Raw genomic sequence first — 14198 nt, 5'->3', positions numbered from 1 at the left:
TTGGTGCCATCATTGCGCTCTTCCTGGGTGAGGCAGTCGCTAGTCGGTCATCAGATGGCTGCTCACGGCGGCTCACAAAAGCGCATGCCCACTGCTGGCTAGCCCCACTGCAGCCTATGCCGTCACCGGTGACTCACGGCAGCCCAGCTCCAGGTCGAGCTGTTGTTCACCATCTTAGCTGTAGGGGGCACAGTGTCACTGGCCCTCATGTGGGATCCAAACCAGGGCCCTGCTGCTCAGAGCTAGCGTCCCAAGCCAACTCCTAACCAACGCGCCACTTGGCCAGCCCTCAAATTTAATTTTTAAAATGTGTATATTGTCTGAGTTAAACATAATCAGAAACCTCCACCATGCTACTCAATGACAGTCTGTGGTTAGTATGTTTGTTTTAGAAACTAAGAGTCTGTGCCTATCTCATGGGCATTACATCCAAGCATTTGTTTTGGTTTTGTGATACTTTCTGGGCATTCCATATAATACTACCAAGGACTTTCTCAGCTTTGAAAACAGGAACACTGAGGAGCCTGAAAGCCAGTGTTTTAAACTCCTGTTATGTCTGAAATTTTTATAGTGTATGGATTTATAGTGTATGAATTATGAAGGTATTTCTCAAGCCAAATGGAAGAGAATTAGGGATCTATTTGGATAAAGTCCTCATTATTGGAACCCTAGCTACTAGCTGTCCTAAACTCGGGGATCACATATATTTGGATAACGTGGTATCCCTTGCTATCTGAACTGCTGCTATTATAAGATGGGAACCCAACAGATTTGGATAGCAAGAGATATTTACACTGTGTCATGAAACCTACTCCACAGCAAAGAAACCCTCAAATTGAATAAAAAGGGGACTGATTTTGATCTTTTGATTAGTCTTTGCCATGTTGCTTCAGTAATATTTACTATGAGGTCATGCATTACTCCTAGGACAATGAAATACCTGATGATGGATCAAAACCTTTTTTTATTCTCCCAAGAAGTTACTTGGTCATCTTTTAGCTGTTTATTTATAAAACTGAAAACTAAAAGTCACCTCTGAAGGAAAACATGTATTACAATATGTCCTGAAAGTAGCCTGTTACACATTTTTTAAGGAGGTACCCTTGCAACACACCAAAGAGGCATATATTTACTACATAAAGAGCTGCCAAAGAAGGACTCTATAGGCAGTTAACATTAGAGCTCACAGGTTAATTCTGTTTCAAAACCTACACTATATGTGTTCCCTCTCTTCCTTCTTCCTTCAAAACACAAGAGAAGTAAATAAATAAAAAAGGATCCAGAGACAAAAATAAAGCTAGTTAAGTCCAGGAACTTGGAAACTCTGGCCCCAACTGGGCTGTAAACTTTTAAAAGCCACAACCAGTTTCTCTTTTAATTGTAACCAGTTCCTTCCTTTGGTCCTGACAGTCATTAAAAACAAACACGGGGACCTAGTCCTTCTGATTGGGGCATATACCTCAAGAATCCTCAGATGCTCAAGACTGGATCCCCAAGGGCTATTTGCTTGGAAATTCAGCCGTAGGTAGAATAAATTCCACATAAGACAAAATAACAGCTCCAAATGGTTAATCAAGAACCATGAAGGAACATTAAAAACACTGAATGAAAGCAGGAACCTTAGAGAATTCCCTAGATTTTAGAGTGTTCAGTACTAACTGTATAGTACTTAGAAGTTATAACACTTGAATCTGTGTACCAGTACTTTTTAATTATAAAATACAATACTGTAATATATGTGCTTTTCTACATAAGAATGGAAACAATAATACCTGCATAATTTATTGATTTAGTCAGCATCTTCTATGTGTTAAGGTACTCTTATAAGCATTTTTGATGTAATAACTTAATCACTCCTCACAATAACTCTAAGTAGATTGTTATCATCTCAGTCTTACAGATAAGAAAACTGATGCATAGAGCTTAGATAATTTAAGGTCATGCAGATTGTTGGATATGGCCCCAGAAGAGCATATTCTTAATCAGCATATTACAATTCTAAGTGTAAACATGCTTTTAGGTTGAAAGAAAGATCTAGTAAAAATTTAAGGATTATAATTCTTTAATCTTAATTTTAAACTTCAAATATAATTTCAAATCTATAATCTTAACTCTTAAGGATTATAATTAGTTGTAAAACCCTCTTAGAGGAAAAAGCCTCACCACTCAGCTTGTTTTCTTTGCTCTGCCAACTCATGGAGCCGCCGAAGGGCTTTTTCCTGTTTCTTCTCATCCTTGCGGGATCTTGATGAAACATTTCGGGCAAACTCCCTCTGCTTGAGATCTTTCAATCTCTGAAGTAACGAAAGATAGGAACAGAGGGTGGGTGATTTAGAAGCAAGGCCTTTTAAAATTTACCCTCAATCAATGGTTATAGTGTCAGTGTAGAATACATTGTTATACTCTCTTATGATAATTGAAAACACAATGGCTGATTACTTTGGATAAAACACTTGGGGTACCTGCACTTCTAATTAGGGTGGTGTACCATTTGCTTTATTGGGCGAACTTAAATGATGTCAGAAGCAACAAGCAAATTTTAGAACACTAGGAGGAAAGAAAAGGGACTACTTATTTAATCACCTGCTCTTCCAGGATGCAAAACTAGACAAACAGAACATGAGATAAATTGTAATAATGCAAGCTAAAGAGAACAGGAAGGGGTTACACTAGTACAGGAAATTACCCAGGTTTAAGATCTTAAAAAGCAATGTACAGCTTACATGGGGATGAGGGAGGGGGGTAGGTATTTGAATCAGAACTAACAAATAGAAAGCATACTTTTATTTTACCATTAAAAGGTGCTATTATTTCTTTTCAGCAAGGGCAGTTTTCCTGTTAACTATCAAACAAACCATCTTCCAATGCTAACATGTTAAAAGCTCACCAGTCTGACCACTTTTCATCTGGTCAGTCTGCTGAAATTAGAGAGTAATAAATGTAGCTTTTCATTGCTGCATAGCCCTGAGAGGAACCAACATCCAGGGAAATCAAGATGAATAGAGATAAGTCAAAGGATTACTTAAAATCCTGATAAAAGAATGGGTCTTTTAGTCTCAGAAGCAACTATATAATTTTCCTTAAAACAAAAGAACAATAAACCAAAGGAGAACAGTGCTATGACACACTGGTGACTGAGTCCAGACATACCTATCTGCAATGAAGACGGAACTAAAATTACTTTCAACACATTAGGTGACACAAAAAACAAACAAACCAAAAGAAAACACATACATTAGCCTATGTTTTTACAACAGCATTGGGAAAAAGAATTTGACCCAATATAAAGTGGACATTGCTTTGTGAAAGGCATGAGTTCAACAGACAGAGGAATTTTCTTATCTAATATTTATGAAATGTGTTTTGAATATTTTTTAATTGGGAAGGAAAAAGGGTGGACACACACAAAAAAAGATATACAGCTAAAGACACTAGTAGAAAAACTCACTCTTGTGATCTGGGCTCCCAAATTAGAAGGATTTGCTTTCAATACATCAGCTGAAAATGTCATATCACAAAGAAAAAAAAAAAACCAAAAATAAAACAAGAGTGGAAGAGAAAAAAAAATAAAGCAAGCATTACTACACAAGCTCTCTTAGTGAATCTGCAAACTATTATACTGAACAATCAGGGACAAAGCCACCAACTCTAAAAAGGGCTGGGGAAAAGGGAAGCACCTGTACAACACATATATATGTACATACACAGAGACTGACACAGTAATAATCCCTCCTAGATAAATGGTACTGCATTTTTTTCAGGAAAGATGGTTACAGAACTTTAGGAAAGACCACTGCTATCTAAAAGCAGTTAGTCTTATTTTCATTTCCCTTTATTTTTGGGACGTTCAAGTAACCAACAGTTGGCAAAATTGTTTTACTGAGGCTGGCTGCCCAGAATTATGATTTTTATAAAAACCATTTCAAGATGGAGGATCAACTACTTTAAATAAATATTAATTCTAACTTCTTCCTTCTGGAGAGAAAGGGGTAGAGAGAAAGAGCCTGTTAGGTTTATTATATGATTATTGTAGGTCACAAACCTAGTTTTTTTTCCTCCTGCCCCCTAACACTTAATAGGTCCTCTAATCAAGATTTAAATATAATGTATGTTTTTTTCATATCTGCTGTCTTCTTTCTTAGCTATTACTCTCATATAGTAAGAAGTCTCATTCTTTACAAGTCTAAAATTTTAAGCCCTTTATTTCTGGACAGAATTGGACTAAATGCCCAAAAAGATACTGACCAGAAACTTCTCCACCTCCTATCTGAAAATAAATTTTCATAAAGGTACAAGGCCGTAATTCAGAGTCGGGTTTTCAAAAAGTTGCTGATTTTATTCCAAAAGGCTACCAAGCCTGGTTCATTTACCACTGAAAGTCCATATGAAATTCTCTTGTCACTTTCCTCTTAAATTCTAAAGAAAAACACAACTTTAGATAACTTCAAGGTGAGGCTTAAGGAACAACATACCTGTCTATCAGAGAAGAGACAGAGCTCATGTAAGGAGACCAAAATTACAGATGTACCATCAATCCAAAACTCTTTTCAAAGGCTGAACAAATTCCATACACAAAAATTCAAGTTAGACTCCAAACTGGGACACCGTCTAATCTGAATGGATACAATTAATCATTTAAACTGATTCCAGTCACTATATGTCCTTAACTTTGAAAATTATAAAGTATGCTTTCTGAAGAGTTGCTAATAAATTTGCTTATTTATTGAACTATTAATGCTTACCAATAAAAAGTTAAGCCAAATACATTTTTATTTGGCTTAACTTTTTATTGATGAGCATTATTTGATTGGGAAATATTTGATTCAAGAAAAATGAGACAACCCCATTCAAATGAAAAGGACTGAAGACCCTGTTTTCCTGAAAAAAACCAACAGCATGTTTCCAAAAATGTTTACATTTATGGCACAGAATACAAGGGAAGAAACATTTCTCACCGATCTAAAATTTATATGGTAGCTGGAGTTTCCATTAAATTTCCCAAAAGACCAGTAGAGGGAAGACCTTAACAAATAATCTGGTGTTTGAAATACCCGTCCATATAACTATGGCTCTTTGGGCTAAAGACCTACATTCCAGTTCTTAAAACACAGCTAAACAGTACTGTGTTGGCAGAAAAAAGTCTACTCCAGAAACAAACTCCTGCTCCACTATCTAACTGTAAACAAATTAAATCAGGCAAATGAGAATCTGGTAAATCTTACCAGGTTTTTAATGTGGGTGATAAATTTACCCATCTCATCAATAATGTGGAGTGTCAACAGCAAGGAGTGGCACTGTGTTTCAGTTGGGAATGAATGAGACAAAGATACTTCTCCACAGTCTGCCCTAACAACAACATAGGGTCTGAGTCTAATAAAATATTTTTTGTAATCTTTTGGTGCTAACTCTTCTCTCTTCTATTAAAATAAAATTTGATGCTAGAAATTTACGTTTGTTGAATATACTTTACTAGGAATATAGCTGATTATCTTTTTCAAGTATTTTAAATTTATTGCCTCAATTTAAAGGGTAAATACCATTGTTTCCATGTGAAAAAAAATTCAGGCATCAAAAAGTAGGCAGAGGGTATTTCTCAATGCCACCAAAATCCTGTGTTCTAATATTTACTCAACTCTAAAGAGAAAACCTGATTTTGTTTCTTTAGGGTCAAAAGATTATCCATGGTTTCTGTCTCTTACCAGACAGCAATCCCACTCTCCCAGAATAAGAACTAAGGCTGTCTTGCTTTGTAACTAGCCCTGCAACTACATACCGCTGGCTATATAGCACAAAAGAGATGCTCAATAAAACATTTGCCAAACTGGTCTCAGTTTTAAAATGAGTTGCTGGGAGAGGAAATACATACACATACTTTTATGTTATTATTTGTTGGTTATGAACAGAGATGAGATATAGCAAGTCAAGAAGTGATTATCTGCACCTCAACTTCTTTTTCTGGCTAAGCATAATCTGGCTTTTTTTGAACCTCAACTACTCTCCTTTCTCTATGTCAACAATCCTGCATACCCCAAATCCATGGCCTCTTCTCCCCACTGTTTCCTGCCTCTCTCTTATGACATGACATAACATGAATGTGGATCTCCTCTCCCAAACTGGAGTCACCATGCTGTAGCTGTTACTTGGCCAGGTTACCCTGATTCAGGTCTCTGATGCTTCTGTTACAAAACCATCTAGTTCATCACCATGTGGTGAGGGAGAGAAAAGACCAGGAGAGAACACAGAAAGTACTCAGGGAAGGAAGATTATAGTTGAATAATTAAGGAAGTTCAAGTTACTGGATTAGATGTAAATTCTTTTTGCACATGCATATCAGTAAGTGATAAAAATGAATTTTATTCAGTAACAGAAAAAACAAATGTTTGGTAACAAAAGTAAACACTAATGCTGATTATAGATATTAAAAAAAATCAAGGAAAAAGAGAAGTATACATTCTTTTTGTTGAGTAGTAGTATTATATTAATTAGTCGTTTATAACAACTTACCTTTTATGCCCAATTATTTTGCAACACAATGATTAATATCATTTAGTGAATATCAAATTCATTTGTCATAAAATCACTGTGTAACACTTGTTTTGTTATGTTCAAGAATTCAGCAAAAGCCTTAAAAGTATGGCATATTCCTTAACAGTACCAGGTATGCCTTCTTTAAGGTATTTTTTCATGCATGCACATATGTCTATGTATAGTCACCATCACCGCCACCAAAATTTAAGCTGGATAATGAGGTTCTAAAAATAATTTTATTGAAATGTAATTCACATACTGTAAAATTCACCCATTTAAAGTATCAAATTTAGTGGACTTAGTACATTGTCAGAGTTGTGCAACCATCACCACTATCTAATTTTAGAATATTTCCATCACCCCCAAAAGAAACCCCATCCCCATTAGCAGTCACTCCCCATCCCATTGCCTTTCCACCCAGTCCCTGGAAACCTAACCTACGTTCCTTATAGATTTGCTTATTCTAGACTCTTCATATAAATAAACTTATACAATACGGGGGTCTTTTTGTGACTGGCTTCTTTCACTTAGCATATTATTTTCAAGGTTTGTGCACAGTGTATTTATCAGGAAGTCATTCCTTTTTATTGCTAAATAATATTCCATTGTATGGATGTACCATATTTGTTCATCCATTCATCAGTTGATGGATATTTGGGCTGTTTCCACTTTTTGGCAATTATGAATAATGTGGCTATGAATAATTTTGTACAAGTTCTTGTGTGGACATATATTTTCATTTTTATTGGGTATATACTGGTCATATGGTTACTCTATAATTAACATTTTGAGGAATTGCCAAACTGTTTTCCAGAGGGGCTGGCATCATTTTACAACCCCATTAACAATGTTGGAAGTTCAAATTTCTCCGTATCCTCTAACACCTGTTAATGTGGCTTTTTTATTTTAGCCATCTTAGTGGATGTGAAATGATATGCCATTGTGGTTTTGTGGATAGCGAGTTTTAAGTGTATCTACATAGCCCTCCAGGTCATATCTGGAGGACAAGATTTGCCTTCTATGTAAAATCTGAGGGAGCATAATTCATATAGGCCCCAAACAAATGGAACAGCAGCAACCCAGTTCAGAGTTCTTTTCAGCATTGCCACTCACAACTTTATCATTATTTCTTAAGTTGCTTCAACTTTTCAAATTCCAATAGAACATACAGCCTCATCCCAGAATCTCCACCACAGAACATCACTGTGATGAATGTAAGTGTACAACAGGTCCTTGAATAATGTTTCGTTATAACGTTGATAAGGAGGAAAAAAATCAATTCCTGGGAGGAGCCACAGTCTGTATGGAGTTTACAGGTTCTCCCAATGTTGTGTGGGTGTCCTCCCACATCGCAAAGATGTGCAAGTGAGGTAAATGGGTATGTATGTCTAAACTGCCCCAGTCTGAGTGAGTGTGGGTGTGCCCTGCAATGGAAAGGCATCCTGTCCAGGCTGGGGTCCAGCCTGACTCCCTGAGCTGCCAGCATAGGCTCTGGTCACCTGTGATCCTAAACTGGAATAAGCAAGTTGGAAAATAATTATCTTACTTGTGTTTACTAATGTTTCGTAAATGTATGTACCGCTCACATTTATTTCAATGTTTAATATTAAAAGTGTTCTGGGTTTTTGTTTAGAAATTTAGAAATTTGGTGATGTTTTTGTGACCAGAACTATGCTGTAGGAATTTAACTTGTTTATATTAATTAGCCTATGGTAAAATTGGGTTTGTTATACATCATTTTGCTTACAGTCGCAGTTTCCAACAACCTATTAATGATGTTAAATGAGGACTTAATGTACGGGGCAGAAAACAGATTGAAAACTACAGAACATAAATAAAGTCATTTTTATCCGAATCTGAACTGTGTTCCAAGATAAAAAACAGAGTTAGAAATACATAATAAGAGGGGCCGGCTGAGTGGCTCAGTTGGTTAAGAGTGCAAGCTCTTAGCAACAGGGTCACCAGTTTGATTCCCACATGGGCCAGTGAGATGCGCCTGAGCTGAGCTGCCAATAGGTGGCAAGATGGCTCAGCTGGTGAGAGCACGTGCTCCTAACAACAAGGTTGCTGGTTCGATTCCCGCATGGGATGGTGGGCTATGCTCCCTGCAACTAAGATTGAACATGGCACCTTGACAGGCAGCCGGATGGCGACTGGACTTGGAGCTGAGCTAGTGCGCCCTCCGCAACTAAGATTGAAAGACAACAACTTGGCTGTTCCCCTTCCCCAATTCCCCAATAAAATAAAATAAAATAAATAAAATAAAATAAAAAGTGGGCCAGCCGAGTAGTGCATTGGTTAGGAGTTGGCTTGGGATGCCAGCTCTGAGCAGCAGGGACCCGGTTCGGATCCCACATGAGGGCCAGTGACACTGCCCTCTACAGCTAGATGGTGAACAACAGCTCGACCTGCAGCTGGGCTGCTGTGAGTCACAGGCAACTGCAGTGGCGTAGGCTGTAGTGGGGCTGGCTGGCAGCGGGCGTGACTTTCGTGAGCTACCTTGAGCGGCCAGCCAATGGCCGGCGAGCAACTGCCTCACCCGGGAAGAGCACAATGAAAATACCAATATGGGCGAGTGAAGCGACGTCCTCCACAACTAAACTGAAGAACAAAAGGACAGCAACTTATCTGTTCCCCTTCCCCTGATTCCCCAGCGCTGTACCCCTCCCCCAATTCCCCAATAAAATCTTTTTTTAAAAAAAGTGTGAGCTCTGAGCAACAGTGGTTCGAGTCTCGGCCTGAGCTGAGCTGAGCTGCTGCTGAGCTTCCAACAGGTGGCAGGATGGCTCAGCTAAAAAAAAAAAAAAAAGATGAAGTAGAAACCACAGCTAATTGGAAAGTAAGTGTATGCATGTCTTTCTAAAGAGATAGTAACTATTCAGCTTTAGCCAATTGTTATGTTGCAATGTAGGCCTAAAGTTCTCGGATATTTCAATTTTTCAAGATAAGCCAAAGCCTGACTCCTCATTTTTGAAAACTGGGAACCAACTGAAATTAAAGGGGAAAAAACTACCAGCACAAAGGCCTGACAAAATACATCTGTGGGACAATCTGTGATCTCTGGTTTATGTACTATAAACTGGTGAAGTGGCCTCAGTGGCACAAATAAAAGAGAACATGATTGGAAGAATCCTGAGTAGGTAACAAGGCACCAAGAAAGAAAAATAAAGCAAAACAAAAGAACAACAAAAAAAATGTGTTAAAAATAAGGCACTGACTGTTATTGTGCTGCTACAAATTTACCTCTGGAAAAGAGAATGTTCCTTGAAGTTTGAAATTTAGGCCTTCTGAAAAGCTAAAGAAAATGGTTTCCTTTGTCAGATCAATTAGCAAACGTGTTTTTAAAAAGATATTCAAAACAATTAAAGGGGCAGGGAGGTAGAGATGGAAAAAATGTTTAGTTTCAAAGTCAACTTTAATTTATAACTAAGTCAACAAAGGTAGAAGATGGAGACTAATGTTTCTTGAGCACTGGGAAATTATCAGAACTTACAATATAAGAAGGAATCACTGGGTTATCTCTTGAGAAATGGAAAGGCATAGTCTTGAAGATCTCAAAATGTATTAAAGTATCATTTTAAAATGATGGTTAAACTGCTGGAAAGAGCTAAAATTAGCTCTTTATTAATTAGCTTTTTTATTTTTGAACATCAAGCTGGGTCTTCACATTTGTGTATTAATGACTTTCTCCACAAAATATCTTAGTAAATTTGAGGAAAAACTAGTGAATACTGAGAGGGGAAAAAAATTTTACCACAAATGAGGGTGACCACGTAGTCCCTTTCTGAGAGATTATTTGGCTAATGAAGATAAGGGTATGTTCAGAATCCTGCCTATACTAGTAACTCACCACTAATATAACAGGTTATTTCTCTGGAAAATTTTAATGGTGAAATTTGATGGAAGATGCAAGCTAGGGATTACTAACATAGGGTTGAATGTACTTACCTATTATCTCAGATTCATAATAATCCTGTGTGCCTTCCTGGAAGACAAGACAGGGTGTCTTTATGATTTTAGAGCATAAATTTGGAAAATGGTAGGTCCATTTGTGTGGTAAGTTCATGTCCATCAAAGAGGAATGAACAATAGGACCTACCTCCTCTTAGGGGTTATTTAGCTGTGTTGTATCACGGTCAATTAAAGGCTCCTTAGAAATTCTAACAGCAGGGAAGAGTAGAACTATAAAAAAATTTAGTTTTGTGCATTTTTTTGTTTGTATATTTATAGCATTGTTTCAGGATTCTACCATTTGCATCAAGAGAGCAGTTATAAAGAAAGATGAAAAGGCCTACATTTCAACCAAACAGAGAACACTTCACCAAAAACAAACAAAATTAACTCATACTACATTTGTTCCTTAATACCTAAGACGGGCTTTTGATCAATGTGAAAAAATAAGCTAATATGCATTCATTAATAATACCAGCTAAAGATTTTTTCCCAGACCAGGGATCAATCACTGATAATATTCTCTATTGATGGGTAAGGTAGTCCATTGAGTTCTCTGTAAGAAATCCTTAATAATGTATTTCATTTTGATGATAATCTAAAAAATAACAGTAAGTGAATATTTGAGATCATTTAGATGAGCACTTTACAAAATGTTTACAATATAAGTGGGGAATTAAAATGATAAGTGACTTGTTTGTCACTTTGGGTAGCAAAGGCCAAATGATATCACAATCCATATATATCTGAAAGTTTTCAGTAGTTCTAATAGAACAGGGCTTTTCAACCTCAGCACCATTGATTGACATTTTGGGCCAGGCAATTCCATGTTGCAAGGAGCTGTCCTTGTCCTGTGCACTGCAGGATGTTTAGCATCCACCCACTAGATGCCAGTAGCACCATATCCCTAGTTGTGATAATCGAAAATGTCTCCAGACACTGCTGAGTATTCTCTGGGGGACAAAATCTCCCCAGGTGGAGAACCACTGAAATAGTAAAAGCGATGAGAAAGTTGAGCCAAACCAAAGTGCACAGAAGAAGAATATGTCAAATTCAGATGAATCAGAACTGTAACAATTTCTACTACTCTCAAGCTGAAAACAACATCACTAAAACATTATCCTTCATCATATTAATGTTGTCAATGTAGAGTTTATTATTAGTTCTGTATTTAATTTGTAAATCTGTTCTGCTTTGGTAGATTTTTTTTTCCCCTTAGAAAGCAAGCATATATATTATTCAAGCTTGAATTACACTTTTCCTGGTTTATTCTCTACTAATTGAAATTCTACTCAAGAGGCTTCTCATCAACTAAATCTGTAACCTTTCTAAATGCTCTTTTGGTGCCTAAAGTTTATTCTGGAATATTTTTTTTACTCATCACAAACAGTGCTTAATTGAAGAAATTCTCAAGAGCCCCAAAAGGTTCATGTGTACTTAGATGCTAAATGTCTTTGTTAACTCCATAAAAAATAACTTGAAAATTTGAATTACACATACAGTGAAAAGCTGGAAGTTACTAAATAAGTATTATTCACTGTTGCATTCTTCTTTCTTAACAGATGATTCTTTGAAGGACTAAGGTAATTGACAGTATATCTTGTCCATATGTATGCTCTCTCAATTTCTCTTTTTCAAATCAAGCTGAGCTGACAATATATTAAAACAATGTCCAAAGATGTATAAAAAGTTGAAAAGCTGTCTTAAGTAGTGGAAGAATCTTAAAATGGTTGGTTAGGTGTGTGGTTAAATGCGGACGAGATTGCTGCATAAAGTATAATACCACAATCAGCTTAAAAATGATCTCTGTGCAAATAAAAGTAAAACTTAGTCAAAGTCCCCCTTTTACCTGTGCTCTAAAATCTTTTGGTTGGTTGAAAGATGAAGCAAAAGTTAAATAAAAACAATGTTGGTTCAACAGGTCCAGCTTAAGACAGCACTCCAGTAATGCTCATAAATCTTACAAGTTTAACAAATACAACTTTTACCCCCCAAAGACCTAACAAGGTCTGCTATAGTGACCCAAGGTCAAATGGCTCAAAATTCTTTAATAAGCCAGAACTGTTCTATAGATTAATTTCCTCTCTCTACAATCCCTCAGGGGAGTTATTGCTGCCCTGTTTATGCCAGTAACTAGTTAGGCACAAGTTTCTTCTCTAAATCAATGAAAGAAAAAGAGATTACAAAGAATGTGTAATTCATTTTTAAGCAAGCTCTTCAACATGCAGTATCAGAGTTTTTTGTTCAAGCTAAGATAGCATCTGATTTTGTTTTCCTTCTCAAGATTTATCTACATTTCAAGGTATACTGCATAACAAAATGATTTACTGATAGGAAGAGTAGCCAATAAAACATGAATTCTATACAAAAGACGAAATGACCAGTCTAGGATAACTATTCAAAGTTTAACATGTTCAGAAAAGGGGAGAAAGAAAAATAAAGCTCCCAGTGATCCTCAGTTGAATTACCAAGTCAAATACAAATTTAGAAACCACTCAAAACCAAAAACTTTATGCAAGATTTATGAAGCTCACAATTCTCCACTCTACATAAAGTCTTGGAAAGGGGGAGGTCTATGTCAGGACTTGTGTCACTAGAAAAAAACCAAGTAAGTCAGATGACCTCAGATAAAGACTGGCAGATACAAGAAACAAGTCATCAAGTTTTTTTTGGGTTCATTCATAAAATTCAATAGTTATAACAACAAATAAAGTATCTTTTTCTTTGTTAGCAAATAACTATTCCTCACCTGCTTGTGTGCATGATCATAAGAGTTGATATGGTTGTCAAATTCCTGATGTTTCTGATACTGCTTATCACAGAGTTCACAGTAAAAGTTGGCTCTGAGGTCTTCCAAGGCTTTGGCAATTGCCTTCTCTTTGTCAACATAATCCTGTAAGAAATACAAAATACAAACAAAAAAATTAACTTGGTAGAATTTTAAGTGAATGTTGTAAAGAAATAGTCGTACCTGAAGAGAGAAAAAAGGGCTTTTCATAACATTTAGTGGTACCAGTAAAAGCCGGATGAAACTTAAGTGGCAATTTGGTGGGGGAATTTGTGTGCAGTTGTACTAACAATTGTCTTCAAATAAACAAACGTTCAAAACTTTTATTTTATTTTCCCTTTAGGCAGTTTGGTGGACTAGATACTGTGGCATCCCCTACACTTACCCCCCGGCTTAAAAAAACTCAACCAACCAGATCTCTAAAACATAATTTTTATTGTATTACAGGAACTATAGAAGGAAAAGTAAATCCCCAAGAGGGGCAATGGGATTAAAACAAGACAGACAAAATCAACTATGATCCGAACCTGAAATCAGAGTGTGATAAGCAAGGGTTCTATTTAGGACATGTCGGTACCACTGGAGCTTGGGGTTTGAGTAAGGTGGGAGAGCTAAATTTGAGAAGCCTCATTTAATAAGCAAAAGAACCTGGAAGTGGGCTGGATAGATCCCAGGATCTCTGTGTCTTGGCAGAGGGAATCAAAAATACTCTTGGGCCAGCCAAGTGGCTCAGTTGGTTAAGAGCTCACTCAGGAGTGTGAGCTCTGAGCAACAGGGTCGCCGGTTCGATTCCCGGCTCAAGCTGAGCTGCCACAGAGCTGCCAACAGGTGGCAGGATGCCTCAGCTAAAAAACAAAAAAAAAGGGCTGGCCAAGTGGCGTGATGGTTAAGAACTGGCTTGGGATGCCAGAGGGCCCCAGTTTGCATCCCA

General features: G+C 37.0%; 1 protein-coding gene across 8 annotated transcripts in view; it reads right to left on the bottom strand.

Annotated features, from left to right (window-relative positions):
* GPATCH8 (G-patch domain containing 8) overlaps window positions 1-14198 on the bottom strand; it is an 86972-nt gene that overhangs the window by 6705 nt on the left and 66069 nt on the right. For 6 of the 8 annotated variants that reach the window (XM_019665591.1, XM_019665593.1, XM_019665589.1 and 3 more), the window contains 4 exons: window positions 13229-13372; window positions 10477-10513; window positions 3449-3498; window positions 2164-2294 (listed from right to left, as the gene is read on the bottom strand). In XM_019665591.1, coding sequence (XP_019521136.1) covers window positions 2164-2294; window positions 3449-3498; window positions 10477-10513; window positions 13229-13372 — 362 coding nt within the window. The remainder of the gene's footprint in view (window positions 1-2163; window positions 2295-3448; window positions 3499-10476; window positions 10514-13228; window positions 13373-14198) is intronic. The other 2 variants (XM_019665594.1, XM_019665587.1) reach the window with 1 other exon arrangement.

The sequence above is a fragment of the Hipposideros armiger genome, unplaced genomic scaffold (genome assembly GCF_001890085.2).
Source record: "Hipposideros armiger isolate ML-2016 unplaced genomic scaffold, ASM189008v1 scaffold_447, whole genome shotgun sequence".
NCBI lineage: Eukaryota > Metazoa > Chordata > Mammalia > Chiroptera > Hipposideridae > Hipposideros > Hipposideros armiger.
This window is presented reverse-complemented; position numbering and strand designations above follow the sequence as displayed.